This window comes from Oryctolagus cuniculus, chromosome X (assembly GCF_964237555.1).
Source record: "Oryctolagus cuniculus chromosome X, mOryCun1.1, whole genome shotgun sequence".
NCBI classification, from domain to species: Eukaryota; Metazoa; Chordata; class Mammalia; order Lagomorpha; family Leporidae; genus Oryctolagus; species Oryctolagus cuniculus.
This window is the reverse complement of record NC_091453.1, coordinates 39100214-39119053: the sequence shown is the minus strand read 5'-3', so window position 1 is coordinate 39119053 and position 18840 is coordinate 39100214. Positions and strand designations below refer to the sequence as shown.

Sequence of the window (18840 nt, the reverse complement as noted above, 5' to 3'; positions counted from 1 at the left end):
AAATTATGGCAAGTCTCTTTCTAGCTTTTCAAGAAATCTCCACATTTTAAAAACAGATTTGTTAAACAAATTGATGTGTCAGACATTTGTTTAATTTGCCAAACAAATTTTATACTAGTTAAGTTTTAATGATTTGGTGGCCATTTTAAAATGAACTGTGTACGAGTGAATGTGAATGTCTTTCCCCTGTTTCATTGTGTATACAGACATAGACCAATTTCCTGCTGGTTTTATGGTGGTTTTACGTTTTAATTCTTGAACTCTTTATTTAGTGGAGCTTATAAGACTTTGGCTATAGTGAAAATTGAAATGTTATCCCCAAAATAGTAAATAAAATATTTTTAGAAAAGAAACATGCTTCCTGCAAATATCAACAGTGGAGATAGGCAGTAGAGAGTGGTTCCCATTTTCACAGTCCAAACAGAGTCTAGCAGCGTTAGCTGTTCCAAGAACAGAGTTCTGCTAATAGGCCCTCCTCCCTCTGAGGGGCAGCATGGCAGTTCATTTCAGCACAGTAGGGCGCCAAGCATTCCAGACTTTGGAATACTAACATTGTTGTCTGGTTGTGTTTGTCGTTATCTGAAATGGAAACTACAGACTCCATACAGGATAACTGAAACTTTAAAAATGAAGGCTTGGAACTTTAAATGTTATTTCCCTGGGACAGCGTTGTGGCACAACAGGTAAACCACCATGGGAGATGCAGGCATCCCACAAATGGAGCAAGTTTGTGACCTGGCTGCTCCACTTCTAATCCAGCTCCCTGCTGGTGGCCTGGGAAAAAGCAACGGAGGATGGCCCAAGTGCTTGGGCCCTTATCTTCCATGTAGAAGACCTGAGTGAGGCTTCTTCATGCTGGTTTAGGCCTGACTAGGCAATGGCCAGTGGGGCCATCTTGGGAGTGAACCAGAGAATTTGAGGACTCGCCATCGCCATTGCCCTCACCCTCGCCCTCACCCTCACCCTCACCCTCACCCTCACCCTCACCCTCACCCCCGCCTCCGCTCCCACTCTCACTCTGTTGTTGTGTGTATCTCTGTCTCCTCTTGTTTCTATGTATTTCTGATGTTCAAATAGATAAATAAATCTTTAAAATCACATTCTTTTCCATGAGTTTCCACTTGACAGATTTGGAATCTGAATTGGGTATACTATGGATTCATTTCAGAGGTGAGGAGCTTCTCATTTGGACGACTAATTAGAGAAAGATTATTTATTTATTTGAAACGTTGAGCACTAGAAACAAGAGGAAGAAGGGCAGATGGAGAGGGGGAGAGGAAGGCACACAGAGGGAGGGGGAGAGATGGGGGAGGAGGGGGAAAGGGATTGAGTGAGAAAGAGATAGAGAGGGAGAGGTAGAGAGGGAGAATGGGAGAGGGGGAGGGGGAGGGAATGGGCGAGAGGAGTAGAAGAAGAGGAAGGAGAGGGGAAGTGGGAGAGGGAGGGGAGGAGGGCGAGAGGATGAGGGGGAGAGAGAGAAGGAGGTAAAAAGCAAGAGAGGGAGAAAGGGGGAGGGAAGGAGAGAGGGAGAGGTAAGTATGGAGAGGTAAAGAGGAGAAGGAAGAAAGGCAGAGAGGGAGAGAGGGAGAGAGGGAGAGGAAGAGGGGCAGAGTGAAAAGAGAGAGGGCGGGGAGAAGAGTGGGGAGGGAGGAGAGGGGAAGGAGAGGAAGGCAGAGAGAAAGAGGGAGAAGAAAGGTGGGAGAGGGGGAGGTGGAGAAGGGGAGGGGAAGGGGAGAGGGGGGATGCCAGCCTTGCTAGCGGCAGCTTAGCTGTAGTCTCACAACACCGCCATGCCATTTTGCTATCTTAAAATAAACATGACCCCCTATTTGAAAAGAATGTTTAAAACATTTCTTCAAACCTCTTTTCAAATTGCAGCAGTATAGTGACATTCCTAATGAACAAGTACCCATTAACCCGCTACTTAACAGATAGACAGGAAAGCCCACAGACTTTTTTTGTTTGCATGCAACTGCTTTTATAAGCCAATTTTAGGTTGTAAGAAGGAGCTCCCAGTCTCATCAGGTTGGAGACCGTCCTCGCTGCTGCAGGCTGTTAAAGTGAGCCTCCCTCAAGACCTGGTTGATGCAGAAGTAAGGACCTTGGGATATGACAGACTCTTCGTTGAACGACTGAGGGATCCTCGGGTTGGGATCAGCAACGATCCAGTTTGCGCTGCTTCCTGGTCCACTGGATGTCTCTGGGACATTAATATTGTTGATATTCTGTTCATTATTGCTGCCTGAGGGCTGCAAAGAGAAAAACTAGAAGAAGATCACGACACTACTACTACAATGTATTTCCTAATGGTCTTGGAGAATAGCAACATCACACTCTAGACTGGGCTTCGTGGTTTACCAAGTACAACGACTTAGCACAGCTCATTGTGTCATCACAACAACCGTATACATTAAGTTGGGATTCAGAGCCCTCATCTTGCAAATGAGGAAACAGATCCCTGACTTGCCCAAAGTCACATGGCTAGGATGTGGCAGAGTAGGAGTCAGACTTAGGAATTCTATTTCCAATGCCCTTCACACATTTTCTGTCCCAGGTGCACCGTTTCTTACAATAACCTGCCACACAGACAAAGCACAATGGGCAGCGTCAAACGGTACTACAAGACATACTATAAATAATGTCCACAAAAGTGAGGTGGGCTGTGGTGACAAGTTAAAACAAGTAAGTGCATTGCTATGTACACGCCTTGATATAAACAGACATGCATATACACGTGTGTACAAATACATGATGATTCTGCACATGTATCTTGATGGCGGACATATATGGTCTTCCCTTCTTCATTCAAGACTCCCCACAGGGGCCGGTGCTGTGGCGTAGTGGGTAGAGCCGCTGCCTGCACTGCCAGCATCCTGTAGGGTGCCAGTTTGACATCCGGCTGCTGCACTTTTGTTCCAGCTCGCTGCTATGGCCTGGGAAAGCAGTGGAGGATGGCCCCTGCACCCGCATTGGAGACCCGGAGGAAACTCGTGACTCCTGGCTCCTGGATTTGGATCAGTGCAGCTCCGGCCATTTCAACCAACTGGGGAGTGAACCAGTGGATGGAAGATCTCTCTATCTCTCTCTCTGTCTCTCCTTCTCTCTGTGTGTCACTCTGACTTTCACATAAACAAATAAAATCTTAAAAAAAAAAGACTCCCCACATACCCTGAAAGGCATCTCACATAGGTTTTATGAGAGTCGCATGTGAAGTGTAAGCTGTTGGCATTTTTGATGAAGGTTATTCACTGCTCCTCTATAATTATGAATCTGGTAGAGTGTGTGTGTTCGTGGTTTTTTTTTTTTCCATTTACCTAACATGATTCCCGGCCTTTGCCTATTTAGAGCCATCCCTGAAAACGTTCATTATCAAGACCTTCCTGCAACCCAAATTAGTATTCTCAAAGGAGAAGTTGAAAGCAAGGACCCTTATCTGAATCTAAAAATGTTGTCTCTGCGTTTCTTAAAAGGCAATCTTTTAGTTGCCGCAGATCACAGGAGAACATATGGTATCTGTGTTTTGGAGACTGGCTTATTTCACTAAGTATAATGGTTTCCAGTTGCATGCATTTTGTTGCAAATGACAGGATTTAATTTTGTTTATCTCTTTGTGGCATTACATAGTGTATATAAATATCCCATAATTTTTTATCTAGTCTTCAGTTGACTGACTGAAAAGGTAATCTACAGGAGTGAAATTGGCACTGTGAGATATAATGGTTCTTAACAGCCTTTGTCTTGACTGTTGAGGAGCAGTGTTTTATTTTCCCTCTCTATACTACTGTTTGCACTCTTTACTTAGTGTAGGGATAATTTTATGCATATAAAGTTAACTGAAAATAGATCTTTATAAAAACTACGAATGGGAATAGGAGAGCAGGAGGAGCAGGGTGGGAGCATGGGTGGGAGGGAGGATAGGGTGGAAAGTATCACTCTGTTCCTGAACCTGTATACTATGAAACTTGTATAACCTTCAATACAATTTAAATAAAAAGTAAATGAATAAACAAAGGCCACCTTTTCCAGAGCTAACCGTAACAAGAGTTAAACCGAGAGTGATCATGGTCCATACATCATTTTGAACGATTCAATTTCAGTCACACATTGCACTGCCCACAATTATCAAAAGACCACCTACGTTCCTCTTTATCAATCAGAAACATCTGAATTTAGTAAAACAACTCCCCATGAAAGAGACAGGAATGTCCAACTAAATTAGGTGTGAGGTTCCCAACAGCAAAGATCAAAATGACTTAAGAACTTAATGTTAAGGCCAAATCATAATGAAAGTCCAATATTTTCTTAGCCCAGAGTTTTCTAAAACACTGGCTCCTCCACTGTCACAAAGCAGTGACACTATGCATCTCCAAACACAAATGATTACTTACACTGAGAGACACAAAGATGTCCCTTATGCCGTTTGAAAAAGTTACAAGTATACCATTTACAAGTGTGTACCATTTACAAGTGCTTTTAAAGCATTTTTGGTTAATGTACAAATGCAAATGCCCACCTTGGGTTGGAAAAAATAGATACAGTCTGAGACTTCAAATCATGATTTGTTTTTACTTTTTCGATATCTTCACCTTCTAATCAATCTACACAAATCTATGTCTTTTGTGAGAAGCAAATATTGTATTTCTAAGTAAGCGAAAGAATGCTACTTCAAGACCAAGCAAATCTGTTGTTGGATGCAATTACCTCCGGCTTCCAACAACTACTTAACACAAATTGTGACTGCATAAAGAAGATACTATGCTCAGTGTTTCGTCTCCCTTAGACCACTGAAGAACATCTCCAAAGTCATATGCACTAGCAATTTCTAGGCCAGTAGAGCTGGTGCTCTAATAGACATGGCCTCTGTTATGCAACCTGGGCTAAGTCACACTTTAACCTGGTGAGTGTAATTCTGCTCTGTGGACCAGTGTATTCTCAGGTGAAGTGTTAGGAACGCTTTGTTTCTTGATGGTGTATAGCTCTGGCACTTGAAACTGCTCTCTTGGTACAGAAAGATTTACCTACTGCACTTGATTCTAGAACAGAGCACAGTTCTGTAGCCGTGGAAAAAAATGAGATTTTGAATGCTTCAGGATTGAGAAAGACTCATAAAATGCAAACCCCTTTTGCCATTCTCCTGACAGCTCTCAACAGAATGCTCATCCAGTTTCACCACAACAAAGCTCATTCCTCTGTCTCTGAATTGCCAGTAAAGGTTGAGTAGTGACACCTGTGAGATAAAGTTTGGGAAGACCCCGGGGCGGGGGGCGGGGGGAGCTCAGCAAGTCAAATTCACAAAGACACTTCACAAAAATCTTGGAGTCCAGGACTGTGTGAAAGGCAGGAGATCAGGTTAGTTTAGGCCATGATGAAATCTGCGTGCTAACCCTGAATCCTAAGGAAGGAGCTTGAGGCCAGCAGGGAGTTGCCTTAATATGCTCTATTTGGGATTTGCATCAGAACCACCTGGTGGCTCTTTGTCAGGGTGACTCACAGGCTAAGCTGGGCCCCAACTCTGACAGACTCTCAAATAGGCAGCACAGGTAGTTCTGCTGTCCACCACTGTCCAATCAAAGACTTCTCCATTCCATATGAGGAGGCAATTTTCCAGGGCTACTTAGGGATTCACCAGGTAGTTCCTGCACCTAGTCAAGAAGAATCCTTGGAGAATGACACCATGAAGCTACTGCGATGACAGGGACCTAGCAATGAATGCTGGCTGAGGAATCAGAGGAGGCTCCTTAAAGTGAAAAGCATCTGAACTAGCTCTTGGGGGAATCCATAGGAAGGGTGGGACAAATGGGGAGAAGAAGTGTTTCTGAGGAGTCAAAGCCAGTGACAGGAGACAAAAATATGCTAGTGAAAACAAGGCTAGGTTCTCAAGGGACTTGAATGTCATGCTAAGTAAGTCTGTAGCCTAAAACTGCTTGCATAAGCCGGCGTCCTGCTGTTTCAAGTCCAGGCTCCTCTGCTTCAGGTTCATTTCCCTGATACAGTCTGGGAGAACAGCAGAGGACGGCCCAACTGCTTGCTTCCCTGCTACCCACGTGGGAGTCCCAAATGCAGTTCATGTCCCTTGGCTTCAGCCTAGCCCAGCCCTGGCTTTTAAGGACATGTGAGGAGTGAATCAGCAGATGGAATCAATCTCTCTCTCTCTCTCTTTCTCTCTCTCTCTCTCTCTCTCTCTCTCTCTATATATATATATATATATACACACACACACACACATATATATATATATATCCATCACCTCCTCCCTGTCATTTGGCCTGTCAAATAAATAAATCCTTAAATCATGAAGTCTGTAGTAGCAAGTACTTGACTACAAGAGACCTACTGAGATCTATATTCACAAATACGATTCTAAGGGAAGTAAGGGACAGAGGCAGAATGAGAGTCCAGAACGAACTTGGAAATTTTGCAACATATCAAGCAAGAGACCAAGAGACTGTGCAGGCTGGAGTTTGGATGGAGACAATGTATGACGTGCTGTGGTGGGATAGAACAGAAGCTTGGAGGGAGTGGCAGAGTTATCTAAGGTCACCCACAAACACCCAGCATAATGTTTAACAAATGGCACAGAACATTTGGAATATGAAATATTTTTCTGTTCTGGTAGGAAAGAGACAAAGGAAGCAATGTCTTCCAGGAAGCCACTTGGGTTAACACCTAATTGAATTTTTAGCCCCGATCTCTTGTAGGACTTGGTAATCTGAACAACAAAATGCGTATCAAAGAGGCCTGTAGGGAATCCTTTGGATCTTTGTGTTTTACATCCTGTAAGTCTTACACATATGTACCAGAGAACAGATTTATATGGAGTGGTGGCATGGAGTATGAAGATGGTAATATTTAAAATAACGGACAATATTACACCCATGCAAATATATTCACCAGAGAAGGCCATCAGCCAGAAGTACATGGCTTATATCCGGTTGCACACTACCCATCCGAGCAGCTGCACAGGTTCTGGAAATGTCATCATCCGTGTATGGCTCCAAGAGGAAACCATCGATTGATAATCCTGTCATCTCTTGCTCACTAACAATAAAACTGAGTGAGCAGTACCTAGCCACTAATAGGGTTCATCCAGAAAGCCTTTAAAAGGCTCCTTAATACTCTCCTAGGGAACTGCATCCCAATTAAAGTAACACTATGCTAATTAGCACCAGGCATGAAAACTAAGTCTCTCGAAGTTCAAATTCATAGTCCTCAATCACCATTAAGGCTTTGCAAAATCAGTGGACCCTCCCTTCAATCCCGCCTCCCCCCACCCATTTCATTTACACTTGTCCCAGTGAGAAACCCATGACCAACTTCTAGCCAATAACATACTATCATGCATCTGGAAATATATTATTCCTTCTCTCATGAGCAGAGTAACCTCTAGGATCAAACCTCCTGATAGCAAAATCATCCTGTGCTTCCTTTGCATCTTCTGTGTGATCCAAGATTCAAAGTCACAGGCTGCTGCTCAGAAGTATCTCCGTCAATCAAGAAAACAGAGTCCTCGACATAGGATGGCTTGAATGTCATTATGGAACATAATATGGAGAGCCTTCAGAAATCTGAAAACAGATCTACTGTACGACCCAGTCATTCCATTCTTGGGAATTTACCCAAGGGAAATGAAAGCAGCATATGAAAGAGCTATCTCTACCCCCATGTTTATAACAGCTCAACTCAAAAGAGCTAAGACATGGAAACATCCCAGATGTTCATCAACTGACAACTGAATAAAAAATTGTGGTAGATAAACACTATGGAGTACTACTCAGCCTCAAAACAACAACAACAACAACAAGGAATGAAATCTTGTCTTTTGCGACAAAATGGATGGAACCAGGGATCATTATGCTTAAGGAAATAAGCCATCCCCAAAATGACAGATAATCATATGTTTTCCCTGACATGTGGTAGTTTAATATAGAGTACAAAAAATGTATAAGCTTGAAACTGACATATTATGACTTGTTCAGTGTTTTTATTCCTTTTCTATTCTCCTGTGGAACACTGGTCTTTCTACGTTTAACTTGTTGAACATTATGGTTAGTTGCACATTAAGCCTGTGATTAGAAAGCAAATTGAAATTGGTGTTGCAATAAGTAAAGGAAAACATAAGAAGGGAAGGAAGGTGGGGGGATTGAGGTGGGAGGGAGGGAGGAAGTACGGTTATCTTCTTAGAATTGTACTATGAAATACATGAAACCTGTTCTCTTCCCATCAATAATAAATTATTATTCTTCCTAAGAATAAGAAAACTATTTGAAAATTTAAAAATTAAATTCCTTTTTACTGTAGAACACAAATTTGGTAATTGAGGGTAGGCAGTGAGTGAAATAGAGGCTATCCGACCCTACTTCCTACCTCTGCCTCTTGAGACTCCTGAGCGACAGGGTTTCTCTTAGCCCTTTTGCAACGGGCAGAGTGCTGGTTATCCTCTTTATTGGCACTTCTTTTTTTCCTGAAAACAAATTGAAAAGAGGCAAGAAAACAGATTGCTCATCAATTGATCTTCCGGGTGCTTAAATTGTAAGCCATTTCATCTTATCTGGAGAAACGAGGGAATTTCAAAAACTTTCTGGAAAATGCATGAATTTCAAAATGTTTTACACCCAGATAAATTTATCTTTTGATTCTATTTTTTCCATAGCATTTTTAAGTGTTCCCTTATGAGTCATTGATGGCTGCTCCAGCAGATTCAAAGTCAAAAGTACAAGACCCCAGGTACTGAGAGAAAAGAGACAATACCGGAACTCTAAAGTCAAGCTGAAGTTTAATAACCAAAACTCAACTTCATAATTTTAAATAAAGTCTGGAAATAAAATAAAACCAGGGGTGTTTGCATTGCAGCGCAGCAGGTAAATGCCGCCTGTGATGCCAGCTTCCCTAAGAACACCAGTTCAAGTCCTGGCTCCTCCACTTCTGATCCAACTCCCTGCTACTGTGCCCGGGAAAGCAATGGAACATGGACCAAGTACTCAGGCCCTTGCCACCCACATGGGAGACCCAGATGGAGTTCCAGGCTCCTAGCTTCCTCCTGGCCCTGCCGGGCAACAGTGGCCACTTGGGTAGTGAACCAGTGGATGGACGATCTGTCTCTCTCTCCCCCTCAGTCTCCCTTCTCTCCCCCAGCCTTTTGCTTTATCTCTCTTTCTCCCTTTCCTGCTTGTATTCCTCCTCCTTTCTCTCTCTCCCTCCCCCCCTCCATCTCTTGCTCTCCCTCTCCCTGTCCCTCTTTCTTTCTCCCTTTCTCTGCCACTCCTCCCTCTCCTCTGCCCTCTACCCCTCCCCCCACCCTGTCTCCCTTTTACTCTCCCTCTCCCCTTCACCCCGTCTTATTCTTCCTCTCTCCCTCTCCCTCCTCCCTTCTCCCTCTCCCTTTCTCTCTCTTTCCCACTATGCCTTTCCCTCCCCTTCTCGCCCTTTCTCTATCTGCCTCCCTCTCACCCTCTCCCCTTCTTGCTCTACCTCTCCTCCTCTCTAGTTCACCCTCTCTCCCTTCTCCCTATCTCCCACTCTCTCCCTCTCCACCTCCATCCTCCCCCGCTCCCTCCTTCTCCCTCTCCCCCCCTTCCCTCTTCCATTCTCCCTCTCTCCCTCTTCCTCCCAATCTCCCTCTCCCCCTCTCCCTCTCTGCCTCTCTCCTTCTCCCCCTCTCCCCATCTCCCTCTCTCTCCCTCCCCTTCTTCCCTTCTCCCTCTCTCTCCTCCCTTTCTTCCTCTCCCTCTCTTCTCCTCTCTCCCTTTCCTTCTCGCTCTCGTCCTCCCTCTCTCTCTCACTCTCCTTTTCACTGTCTTCCTCTCTCTCTCTGCCTCTCCCTCACCCTCCCTCTCTTGCTCTCCTTCTCCCCCTCTACCTCTCTCCCTTTCTCCATCTCTCTCTCCATTTCCCAACCTCTCTCTCCCTCTCCCCTTCTCCCTCTGTCCTCTTCCTCTCTCCCTCTTCCTCTCCTTCTTTCACTTAGCCTCTCTACCTCTCCCCCTCTCCTCCTCCTCTCTCTTCCCCTCTCTCATCCTCTCTCCCTCTCCTTCTCCCCCTCTACCTATATCCCTTGCTCCATCTCTCTCTCCATTTCCCAACATCTCTCTCCTTCTTCCTCTCTTTCTCTCCCTCCCTCTCTCCTTCCTCTCTCTCTCCCACTCCCCTTCTCCCTCTGTCCTCTTCCTCTCTCCCTCTTTGCCTCTGTTCCCCTCCTCCTCTCCCCTACCCCTTGCTCTCTTTCTCCTTCTCACTCCCTCTCTCCCTTCTCCCTTTCTCCTTTTCTCCCCCTTCCCCTCCCCCTCTCTCCTTCCCCTCCCCCTCTCCACCTCCCCCTCTCCCACTTTTCTTCTCCCTCTTTCTCTCTGCCTTCCTCTCCTTCCCCTCTCCTCCCTCCCCCACTCTTCTCCCCTGCCCTCTCTCTTTTCCCTCTGCCCCTCTTCCTCTCCCTCTCAGCCTTTCTTCCTTCTCCTCTTTACCTCTCCATACCTACCTCTCCCTCTCTCCTTCCCTCCCCCTTTCTCCCTCTCTTGCTTTATACCTCCCTCTCTCTCTCCCCCTCACCCTCTCGCCCATTCCCTCCCCCTCCCCCTCTCCCATTCTCCCTCTCTACCTCTCCCTCTCTATCTCTTTCTCACTCAATCCCTTTCCCCCTCCTCCCCCATCTCTCCCCCTCCCTCTGTGTGCCTTCCTCTCCCCCTCTCCATCTGCCCTTCTTCCTCTTGTCCTTTTCCTCTCTCCCTTCCCCTCCCTCCTCCCACTCTCCACCTCCCTCCTCTCACTCTCCACCTCCCTCCTTCACCCCCTTTCTGCCTTCCTGTCTCTCCCCCTCTCCCTCTTCCTCTCCCTCTCTCCCCATCCCTATCCCCCTCTCCCTCCCCTTCCTGCTTCCTTTCGCCCTGAATAACTCTCCATCCCACTCTCCATCTCTCCTTCTTCCTCTCTCTCCCTCTCTCCATATCTCTCTCCCTTTCCATCTCCCACCATCTCTTTCAATCTCCCTCTCTATCACCCTTTCTCCCCTCTCCATCCCTCTCTCTCCCTCTTGTCCTCTCCCTCTCCCTCCCTTCTTCTCCCTCTCTCCCTCATCCTCTCCTTCTTTCCCTCTCTCCCTCCCCCCACTCCTTCTCTCCCTCTCCCTCTCCCCTCCTCTCTTTCCCTCTATCTCTCCCTCTTTTTCCTCTTTCCCTCGCCCTCTCCCTCTCCCCCTCTGCCCTTCTCCCTCCCTACCTCTCCCTCTCTCTTTCTCACTGAATCCCTTTTCCCCTCCCCCTCTCCTGTCTCTCCCGCCTCCTCTATGCCTTCCCTCCCCCTTCCCATCTGTCCCTCTTCCTCTCAACCTCTTCCTCTCTCCCTCCCCTTCTCCTTCTCTCCCTCTCTGTCTCTCCTCCACTCTCTCTACCTTTCTTTCTCCCCCTCTTCCTCTCCCTACCTCTCTCTTGTCCTCTCTTCCTCTACCTCCTCTCACCCTCTCTCCTTCTTCCTTTATTCCTCTCCCTCTCCTCCTCCCTCCTTCTCCCGCCCTTCCTCTCCCCACTCCCTCCCCTCTCTCCCTCTTCCTCTCACTCTCTCCCTCCCCCTCCCTCTCCCCCTCTCCTTCTCTTGCTCTCCTCTTCCTTCTCTCCCTCTCTCTCCCTACACTTTGCCCTCTCTCTCCCTCTCCCTCCCTTTCTCTCTCTCCTTCCTCTCCCTCTCTCTCCATCCCTCTTTCTCCCTCTCTTCCTCTCTCCTTCTTCCTCTGCCCTTCTGCCTCCTCCCCTCTGCCTCTCTCCTTCTTGTCCTCTATCCACCTCCTCCTCTCCCTCTCCCCCTTGCTCTCCTTCTCTCTCCCTCTCCCTCTCTCTCTTCTCCCTCTCTCCCTCTTCCCATCCCCTGCTAAACCTACCCTCCCCCTCTCCCTCCCCCTTTCCCTTCCCCCTCTCCACCTCTGCCTTTCACTCCCTCCTTCTCCCTTCCTTCCTCTCCCCCTCTCTTCCCTCCCCTTCCCTTTCTTCTCCCTCTTCTCCTCTCTCTCCCTCGATCCCTCTTTCTCGCCTTCTCTCCCTCTCTCTCTTCCTCTCCTTCTTTGCCTTTCTCCCTTTCAATCTCCCTCTTCCATCTCTACCTCTCCCTCCCTCCCTTCCCCTCTTTCTCCCTCTCTTGCTTTCCACCTCCCTCCCTCTCTCTCTCTCTCCCCCTCTTGCCATCTTCCTTTCCCTCTTCCCCTACCCCCTCCATCTTCCTCTCCCTCTCTCACTCCCTCTCTCTCCCCTTCTCATTCTGTACCTCACTCTCTCCCTCTTCCTCTCTCTCTTTTTCCCCCTTCCCCTCCCCTATTTAACCCACACTTCGACCTCCTCTCCCTCTCCCTGTCTGCCCCTCTTCCTCTGTCCTCTTCCTATCCTTCTCTCTCTTCCCCTCTACCTCTCCCTCTCTCTCTCCACCTCGCTTCCTCCCTCTCTCCTTCTCCCTCTCTCCACCTCTTCCTCTTTCTCTACACATCGCTTTCTCCCTCTTTCTCCCTCCCTTCCTCTCCCTCTCCCTTCTGACTTTCCCTCCCCTCTCTCTCTAGTCTCCTCTCCCTCTCCCTCTATCACTCCCTGTCTCTTACTCTTCCTCTCCTGGTTTCCCTCTCGGCCACTCTCCCTCTCTCCCTCCCTCCTTCTCCCTCTCCACTTCCCTCCTTCCCCCTTTCTCCCTCCCTTCTTCTCAGCCTCTCTCTCCCCACTACCTCTTCCTGTCTCTCCCTCCCCCTCCCTCTCTCTCTCCCTCTACCCGTCTCCCTCTCTCCTTCTCCCTCTCTCTCTCCCTCTTCCTTTCTCTTTTCCTTTCTCCTTCTCCCACTCTCCTTCTCTCTCTCCCTCTCCCTTCCTCCCACTCTCCCTCTCTCCTTTTTCTCTCACCTCTCCCTCTCTCTTCTACCTCTATGCCTCTTCCTCTCCCTCTCTCCCTCCCCCTCTCCCTCTCCCTCTCACCCTATTCCTCTCCTTCTTTCCCTCTCTGCCCCTCTCACTCTCTCTCTTCCTCTCTCCCCCTCTCCTTCTCTCTCTCCCTCTCCCTTCCTCTCTCTCCCCATCCCTCCCTATCTCCCTCTCTCCCCCTCTCCCCTTCTTCCTCTCTTCTTCTCTCTCCCTCTCTTCTTCTTCTCTCCCTCTCTCTCCTTGTCCCTCTCCCCCTCTCCTTCTCTCCCTCCATCTCTCCATTCCTCTCTCTAACCCTCCCTCCCTATCTCCCTCTCCCCATCCCTCCATCTCTCTCTTCCTCTCCCCTTCTTCCTCTCTTCCTCTCTCTCTCCCTCTCTCCTTCTCCTGTCCCTCTCCTTCGCCTTCTCCTTCTTCCTCTCCCCCCACCCTCTCCCTCCCTTTTTTCCTCTCTCTCCTGCTCTCCTTCTCCCTCTCCACTCTCCCTCTTGCCATCCGCCCCCTCCTCTTCTCCTCGATCCCTTTGCTCTCCTTCTCTCCCTCTACTTCTCTCCCTTCTCCCTCTCCTTCTCTCCCTTCCCTTCACCCTCTACAACTCCCTCTCCCCTTCTTCATCTCCACTTCCCCTACACATCTCCACCTCCCTCTCTTCCTCTCCCTGCCCCCTACTCCCTCTTTCTCCCTCCCCCTCTTTCTGGCCTCCCTCTCTCCCACTCACTCCTCCCTCTCCCCCCTCTTCTCCCTCTCCCCTTCTTCCTCTCCCTCTCTAACTCCTCCTCTCCCTTACTCCCTCTTCCTCTCCCTCTGCCTTTCTCCCTTTCCCTCTCTCCGTCTCCCCTCCCTAAATCTCCCTCTCTCTCCCTCCATCCCCCTCTTTCTCCCTGTCTTGCTTTATGCTCCCTGTCTCTGCCCCTCCTGCTCTCATCTTATTCCTTTCCCTCTCCCTCTCCCCCTCCTCCTCTCTTCCCCTTCTCCCTCTCTACCTCTCCCTCTCTCCTTCTTTCTCTATCAATCCCTTTCCCCTTCCTCTCCCCTATCTCTCCCTCTGCCCCTGTGCCTTCCTCTCCCCTCCCATCTGCCTCTCTCCTATCCTCCTCTTCCTCTTTCCATCCCCCTCTCCATTTATCCCTCTTCCTCTCCCTCTCACCCTCTACCTCCCTCCCTCTCTCTCCTCCCTCTTCCTTCTCTACTTCTCTCTCCCTTTCCCTCTTCTTCCTCCCTCTCTCACTCCCTCTCTTTCCCTCTCTCCATCTCTCTCTCCCTCTCCTCCCCACTCCCTCCATATCTCCCTTCCTCTCTCCTTCTACCTCTCTCCCTGTCCTTCTTCCTCTTCCCTCTATCTCTCCCTCTCCTCTCTCTCTCTCTCTCTCTCTCTCCCTCCCTCCCTCTCTCCCTCTCCCTCTCTCTCTCCCTCTCTCCTTTCTCTCCCTCGTCCTCTCCCTCTCTCCTTCCTCTCTCTCTTGGCCTCTCCCCTTCTCCCTCTGTCCTCTTCCTCTCTCCTTCTTGTCCTCTATCCCCCTCCACCTCTCCTCCTACCCCCTTGCTCTCCTTTTCTCTCCCTTCTCCCCTTTCCTCTCTCTCTCCCCATTCACCTCTCCACCTCTCCCTCTCCCTGCCTCCCTCCTCCTCTTTCTCTACCCCTTCCTCTTCCCCACCCCCTCCCCCTTTTCATCATCTCTTCTCCCTCTCAGCAACTTCCTCTCCCTCTCTGCTTTGCTCCATTGCCCTCTCTCCCTCTCCCCTCCTTTACTTTCCCACCCCTTCTTTCTCCTCTTGCTTTCCACCTCCCTCTCTCCCCTCCCGCTCCCCCCTCCCTCCTCCTCTCCCTCTCTCACTCTTCCTCTCCCTCTCTGCCTTTCTCCCTTTCCTTCTCACCCTCTCCCCTCCCTATCACTTCCTCTCTCTCCCTCCCTCCCCCTTTCTCCCTCTCTTGCTTTACACCCCCCTCTCTGCCCCTCCCTCTTGCCCTCTTCCTCTCCCCCCTCCGTCTTCCTCTGCTCCTCTCCCCCTCCCTCTCTCTCCCTCCCCTTCTCCTTACTCCTCTCCCTTTCCCCTTCTCCCTCCCTACCTCTCCCTCTCTCCCTCTTTCTCAATCCCCTTTCCCCTCTCCCTCCTTTATCCTTCCCCCTCCCCTTCTTTACCTTCCTCTCCCAAACCCATCTGCCCCTGTTCCTCTTGTCCTCTTCCAGTCTCCATCCCTCTTCCTCTGTGTCCTGCCTCTCTCTCCCACTTCTCTCCCCCCTCTGTCTCTCTGTCCCTCTACCTCTCTCCCTTTCCCTGTCTGTCTCTCCATCTCTCCCTCTCTCTCCTCTCCCTCTCTCCCTATACTTCCCTCTCCCTCTCCTTCTCTCCCTCTTTCCTGCTCTCCTTCTTCCTCTCTTCCTCTCCCTCTCCCGCTCATGTTTCCATCCCCCATCCCTTCCTTCTCCCTCTTTCTCTCTCCCTTCCTCTCTCCCTCTCCCCTCCCTCTCTCCATCTCCCTTGCTCTCTCCTTCTCCCTCCCTCTTGCCTTCCCTCTCCCTTCCTCTCTCCCTCTCTCCCTCTCCCCTTTGCCCTCTCTCCCTTCCCCTTTTCCCTCTACCTCTATCCCTCTCATCCTCTATCCCTCTCCTACTCTCCTCCTCCCCTTGCTCTCCTTCTCCTTCTCCCTCACCCTCCCTCTCCCTCTCTCCTTTTCTCCCCCTTCCCCTCCCCTGCTCCAGATCCCCTTCAACCTCTCCCTCCCCCTCCCATTCCCCCCTCCACCTCCTCCTCTCTCTCCATCCCTCCTTCTTCCTCTTTCTCCCTCCCTTCCTCCCCCTCCCCTCTGCCTTCCCCTCTCATCTCCCTCCCCTCTCCTCTCCCTGTCTCCCTCTCTACTTCTCCATCTCTCATCTCTCCTCTTCTCCCTCCCTCTCTCTCCCTCTCCCTATCCCCTTCCCTCCTTTTCCCTCTCCACCTCCCTCCTTCTCTTTCTCCCTGCATTCCTCTCCCTCTCCCCCTCCCCCTCTCCCTCCTTCTCTCATTCTCTCTCTCTCTCCTTCGCCCACTCGCCCTCCCTCTCCCTTTCTCTCCCCCTCTCCCTCCCTCTTGGCCTCCCTCTCCCTCCCTTTCTCTCTCCCACTCTACTTCTCCCTCTCTACCTCTCTCCTTCTCCCTCTCTCCCTCTACCCAGCTCTCTCTCTCTCTTCCTCTATCCCCCTCCTCCTTTCCCTCTCCTCCTTGTTCTTCTCCTCTCTTCCTCTTCCTCTCCCTCTCTCACCTCTCCCTTTCTCCTTCTTTCCCCCTTCGCCTCCCCCACTCCAGATCCCCACCCCCTCTCCTTCTCCCCTTCCCTTCCCCCTCTCCTCCTCCCCCTTCCCTTCACCATCCCTATTTCTCCTTCCTCCCTTCCTTTCCCTCCTTCCTCCTCCTCTCTCCCACTTCCTCTCCCTCTCCATCTCTCCCTCTTCTCCCTCTCTGCCTCTCCCCCTCTCCCTCCCCCTCTCTGTATCCATCCATCTCCATCTCCCTCTCCCCCTATTTCTCTGTCCTCCTTCTCCCTGTCTCCCTCCCTCTCTCCATGTCCTTCTCCCTCTCTCTGCCTCTCTATCTCCCTGTGTCCCTCTCTTTCCCTCTCCATCCCCCCCTCTTTCCCTGTCCTCCCTCTCACTCCCTCTCCCTCTCTATCTCCCCCTCTCCCTCTCTCCTCCTTCATTCTCCCTCTCTACCTCTCCCCTTCTCCCTATCTCCCTGTCTTCCTCCCCCCCGCTCCTTCCCTCTCCCTCTCCCCTGCTGCTTTGCCACTTATATAAATAAAATCTTTAAAAAATAAAAACAGGAAGAGCTTCACAGCTGCGTTTCAACATTTACCTAATTAGGGTCATATCTTCTTCCCCTGAAATTACAATTACAGGTTCTGTAATTTAACCCCTTTCAGACGATATCATTTCAGATATGGCTCCCAGTGTCTGATCACTGCTGTTATCAAGTGATGTGGAGGTTCACTTGCAGAGGAAAACTCCTCTTATGTGCTGCTAGGCAACTACTGTTGCTATACCAACTGGAATTATGACCTAGGAGTTACTTCATGGGACTGTTGCCATTACACTGGAGCAGATTACTTGCCCTCACTGATCTTCCCTTAGAAATGGTTTAACAGTTATTAGGATTACATCTTCAGCCCCACAAGTCCTCTCTCAAGAAATAGTCAGATTGCAGTGTTGACATTACAACTCCTGCAGACTCCCCATTACTGATCAAACATTCTCCCCAGCTATCTACTTAGAGATTAGTTCTAAGTGCATGGTACTTCTAAGGATGGCCCAACCTATTCAGTGGTATGACTTCATTTCTCACCAATCTTCCTTTTATTTCTGAGAGACTGGGATTTCAAACTCTCTGTTAAAGTGAAAAAAAAATCCCATTCACCCAAAATAAAATTCTGATTCAGAACTGAAAGAGTAGAGGCTGTACTGGATACGGGGCTCCTTAGCCATGCTGCTTCCTGACTCCACCTCCCCGTGCCACCCACTAATTTAACCTGACCCTTCCTCTTAAAATGGAGGAATCAGCCAGCTCAAACGAAGAGCATAAAATAAGTAAGGTTTGTGGAGCTGGCACTAGAAGAGAAGTTCTCCTGAGATCTAGCCAAAGCCTCCAGGAGACCCTACAGGAAGAGATTAGTGAAGAACTACAGGTCCACATCCAACCATGTCTATATGATAAACAAGTTGCCGGTATAAAGCAATCCAGATGATCTATGTACAATTCTGTTTAAAAGGAAATGTTTTCTGCATTAACTATGTAAATTCTTTTAGGATATATGAAGCATGGAAACCATCATCAGAGAAGTATTAGCTGGACTTGGGGAGACCAAAGCCGTTGCAGTAAGATCCAGCTTGCTTTACGCATATTGGTCTCCTTGTCTTCATTCCAATAGTGTGTTGCTCATTGGGACCCTAAGTTCACATCTACTGCTTTCTTCTTTATACCCCCCAGACCTCCTTACATGGCCAAAGTCAGTAATCCAATGCAGCAAGCTCACCTGCCTAGCTTTTTCCCACTGGACTAAATAATAGCAGGACGCCTTCCAGAATCTCAGTTCTATGAATTGACGTCATCCAGAGCAGGGTCTTTGTGGAAAGGCAACCAATCTACTGACTCCCATCAAATTGTGGAGCAACAATAAAAGACAGAGCACAGCTACCCAGGACATTTTGCTTTCTCTTATTCACTTAAACCACAGTCAGATTATTATGGAATGAAGGAAAGCGCTTTATACCTAAAAAGACCAGGGCTCTGTTACCAATCAGCTAAATTTGATTCACTTAGCAGAGTGAAGTGGCAACAGACCATCAAATTGCTTTGTTAGAATATAGGGAAATACTGAAAACAAAATGAAAATGAAAAAGAAAATGTAGAAAACTGTTGAGATATTATACTCACGTTATGCAAATGTCAATTATATATAAACATAATACATCAATACCAGAAACATTAATAGTATTTTATTTGACAATTTTTATTGAGCACCTAGTTTATGCAAGGTACTCCCCAAGACTGAAACATACATCACAGCTCCCCTGTCAAAAGGATGAATGGTGATCATTGTCTGTGTGTTAGGGACAAAGTCCACAGAAACCAAAAGGCACTTAATGCTTCAGGAGGAGGGAAGGCACAGTTTATTTATGTATGCAGGCTTGACTAGACTAAAAGTCAAGCCCCAATCCTTTGCCTTTCCATACTTTTTTTTTTTTTTGGACAGGCAGAGTGGATAGTGAGAGAGAGAGACAGAGAGAAAGGTCTTCCTTTTGCCATTGGTTCGCGCTCCAATGGCCACCATGGCTGGCGCGCTGCGACCGGAACACCGCGTTGATCTGATGACAGGAGCCAGGTACTTATCCTGGTCTCCCATGGGGTGCAGGGCCCAAGCACTTGGGCCATCCTCCACTGCCTTCCCAGGCCACAGCAGAGAGCTGGCCTGGAAGAGGGGCAACCGGGA

At 48.8% G+C, this 18840-nt stretch overlaps 1 protein-coding gene across 2 annotated transcripts; it reads right to left on the bottom strand.

Annotated features, from left to right (window-relative positions):
• Positions 1–1828: 1828 nt before the first annotated feature.
• Positions 1829–16868, bottom strand: VCF2 (VCP nuclear cofactor family member 2). 2 transcript variants are annotated; one of them, XM_070067357.1, is made up of 3 exons: positions 16710–16864; positions 8365–8461; positions 1829–2249 (listed from the first exon to the last, which is right to left on the bottom strand). In XM_070067357.1, exons 1-3 carry the CDS (start codon positions 16721–16723, stop codon positions 2022–2024), a joined length of 339 nt encoding a protein of 112 aa, XP_069923458.1. In that variant the 5' UTR covers positions 16724–16864; the 3' UTR covers positions 1829–2021. The 2 variants fall into 2 exon arrangements, with proteins under 2 accessions (XP_069923458.1, XP_069923457.1); XM_070067356.1 differs by having other exon boundaries at positions 1883–2264; positions 16710–16868.
• Positions 16869–18840: the final 1972 nt, after the last annotated feature.

Coding starts and splice junctions, on each gene's coding strand:
- VCF2 (XM_070067356.1), bottom strand. Junction 2,265..8,364: donor AGGAGTCTCAAGAGGCAGAG/GTAGGAAGTAGG, acceptor ATCTTCTTCTAG/TTTTTCTCTTTGCAGCCCTC.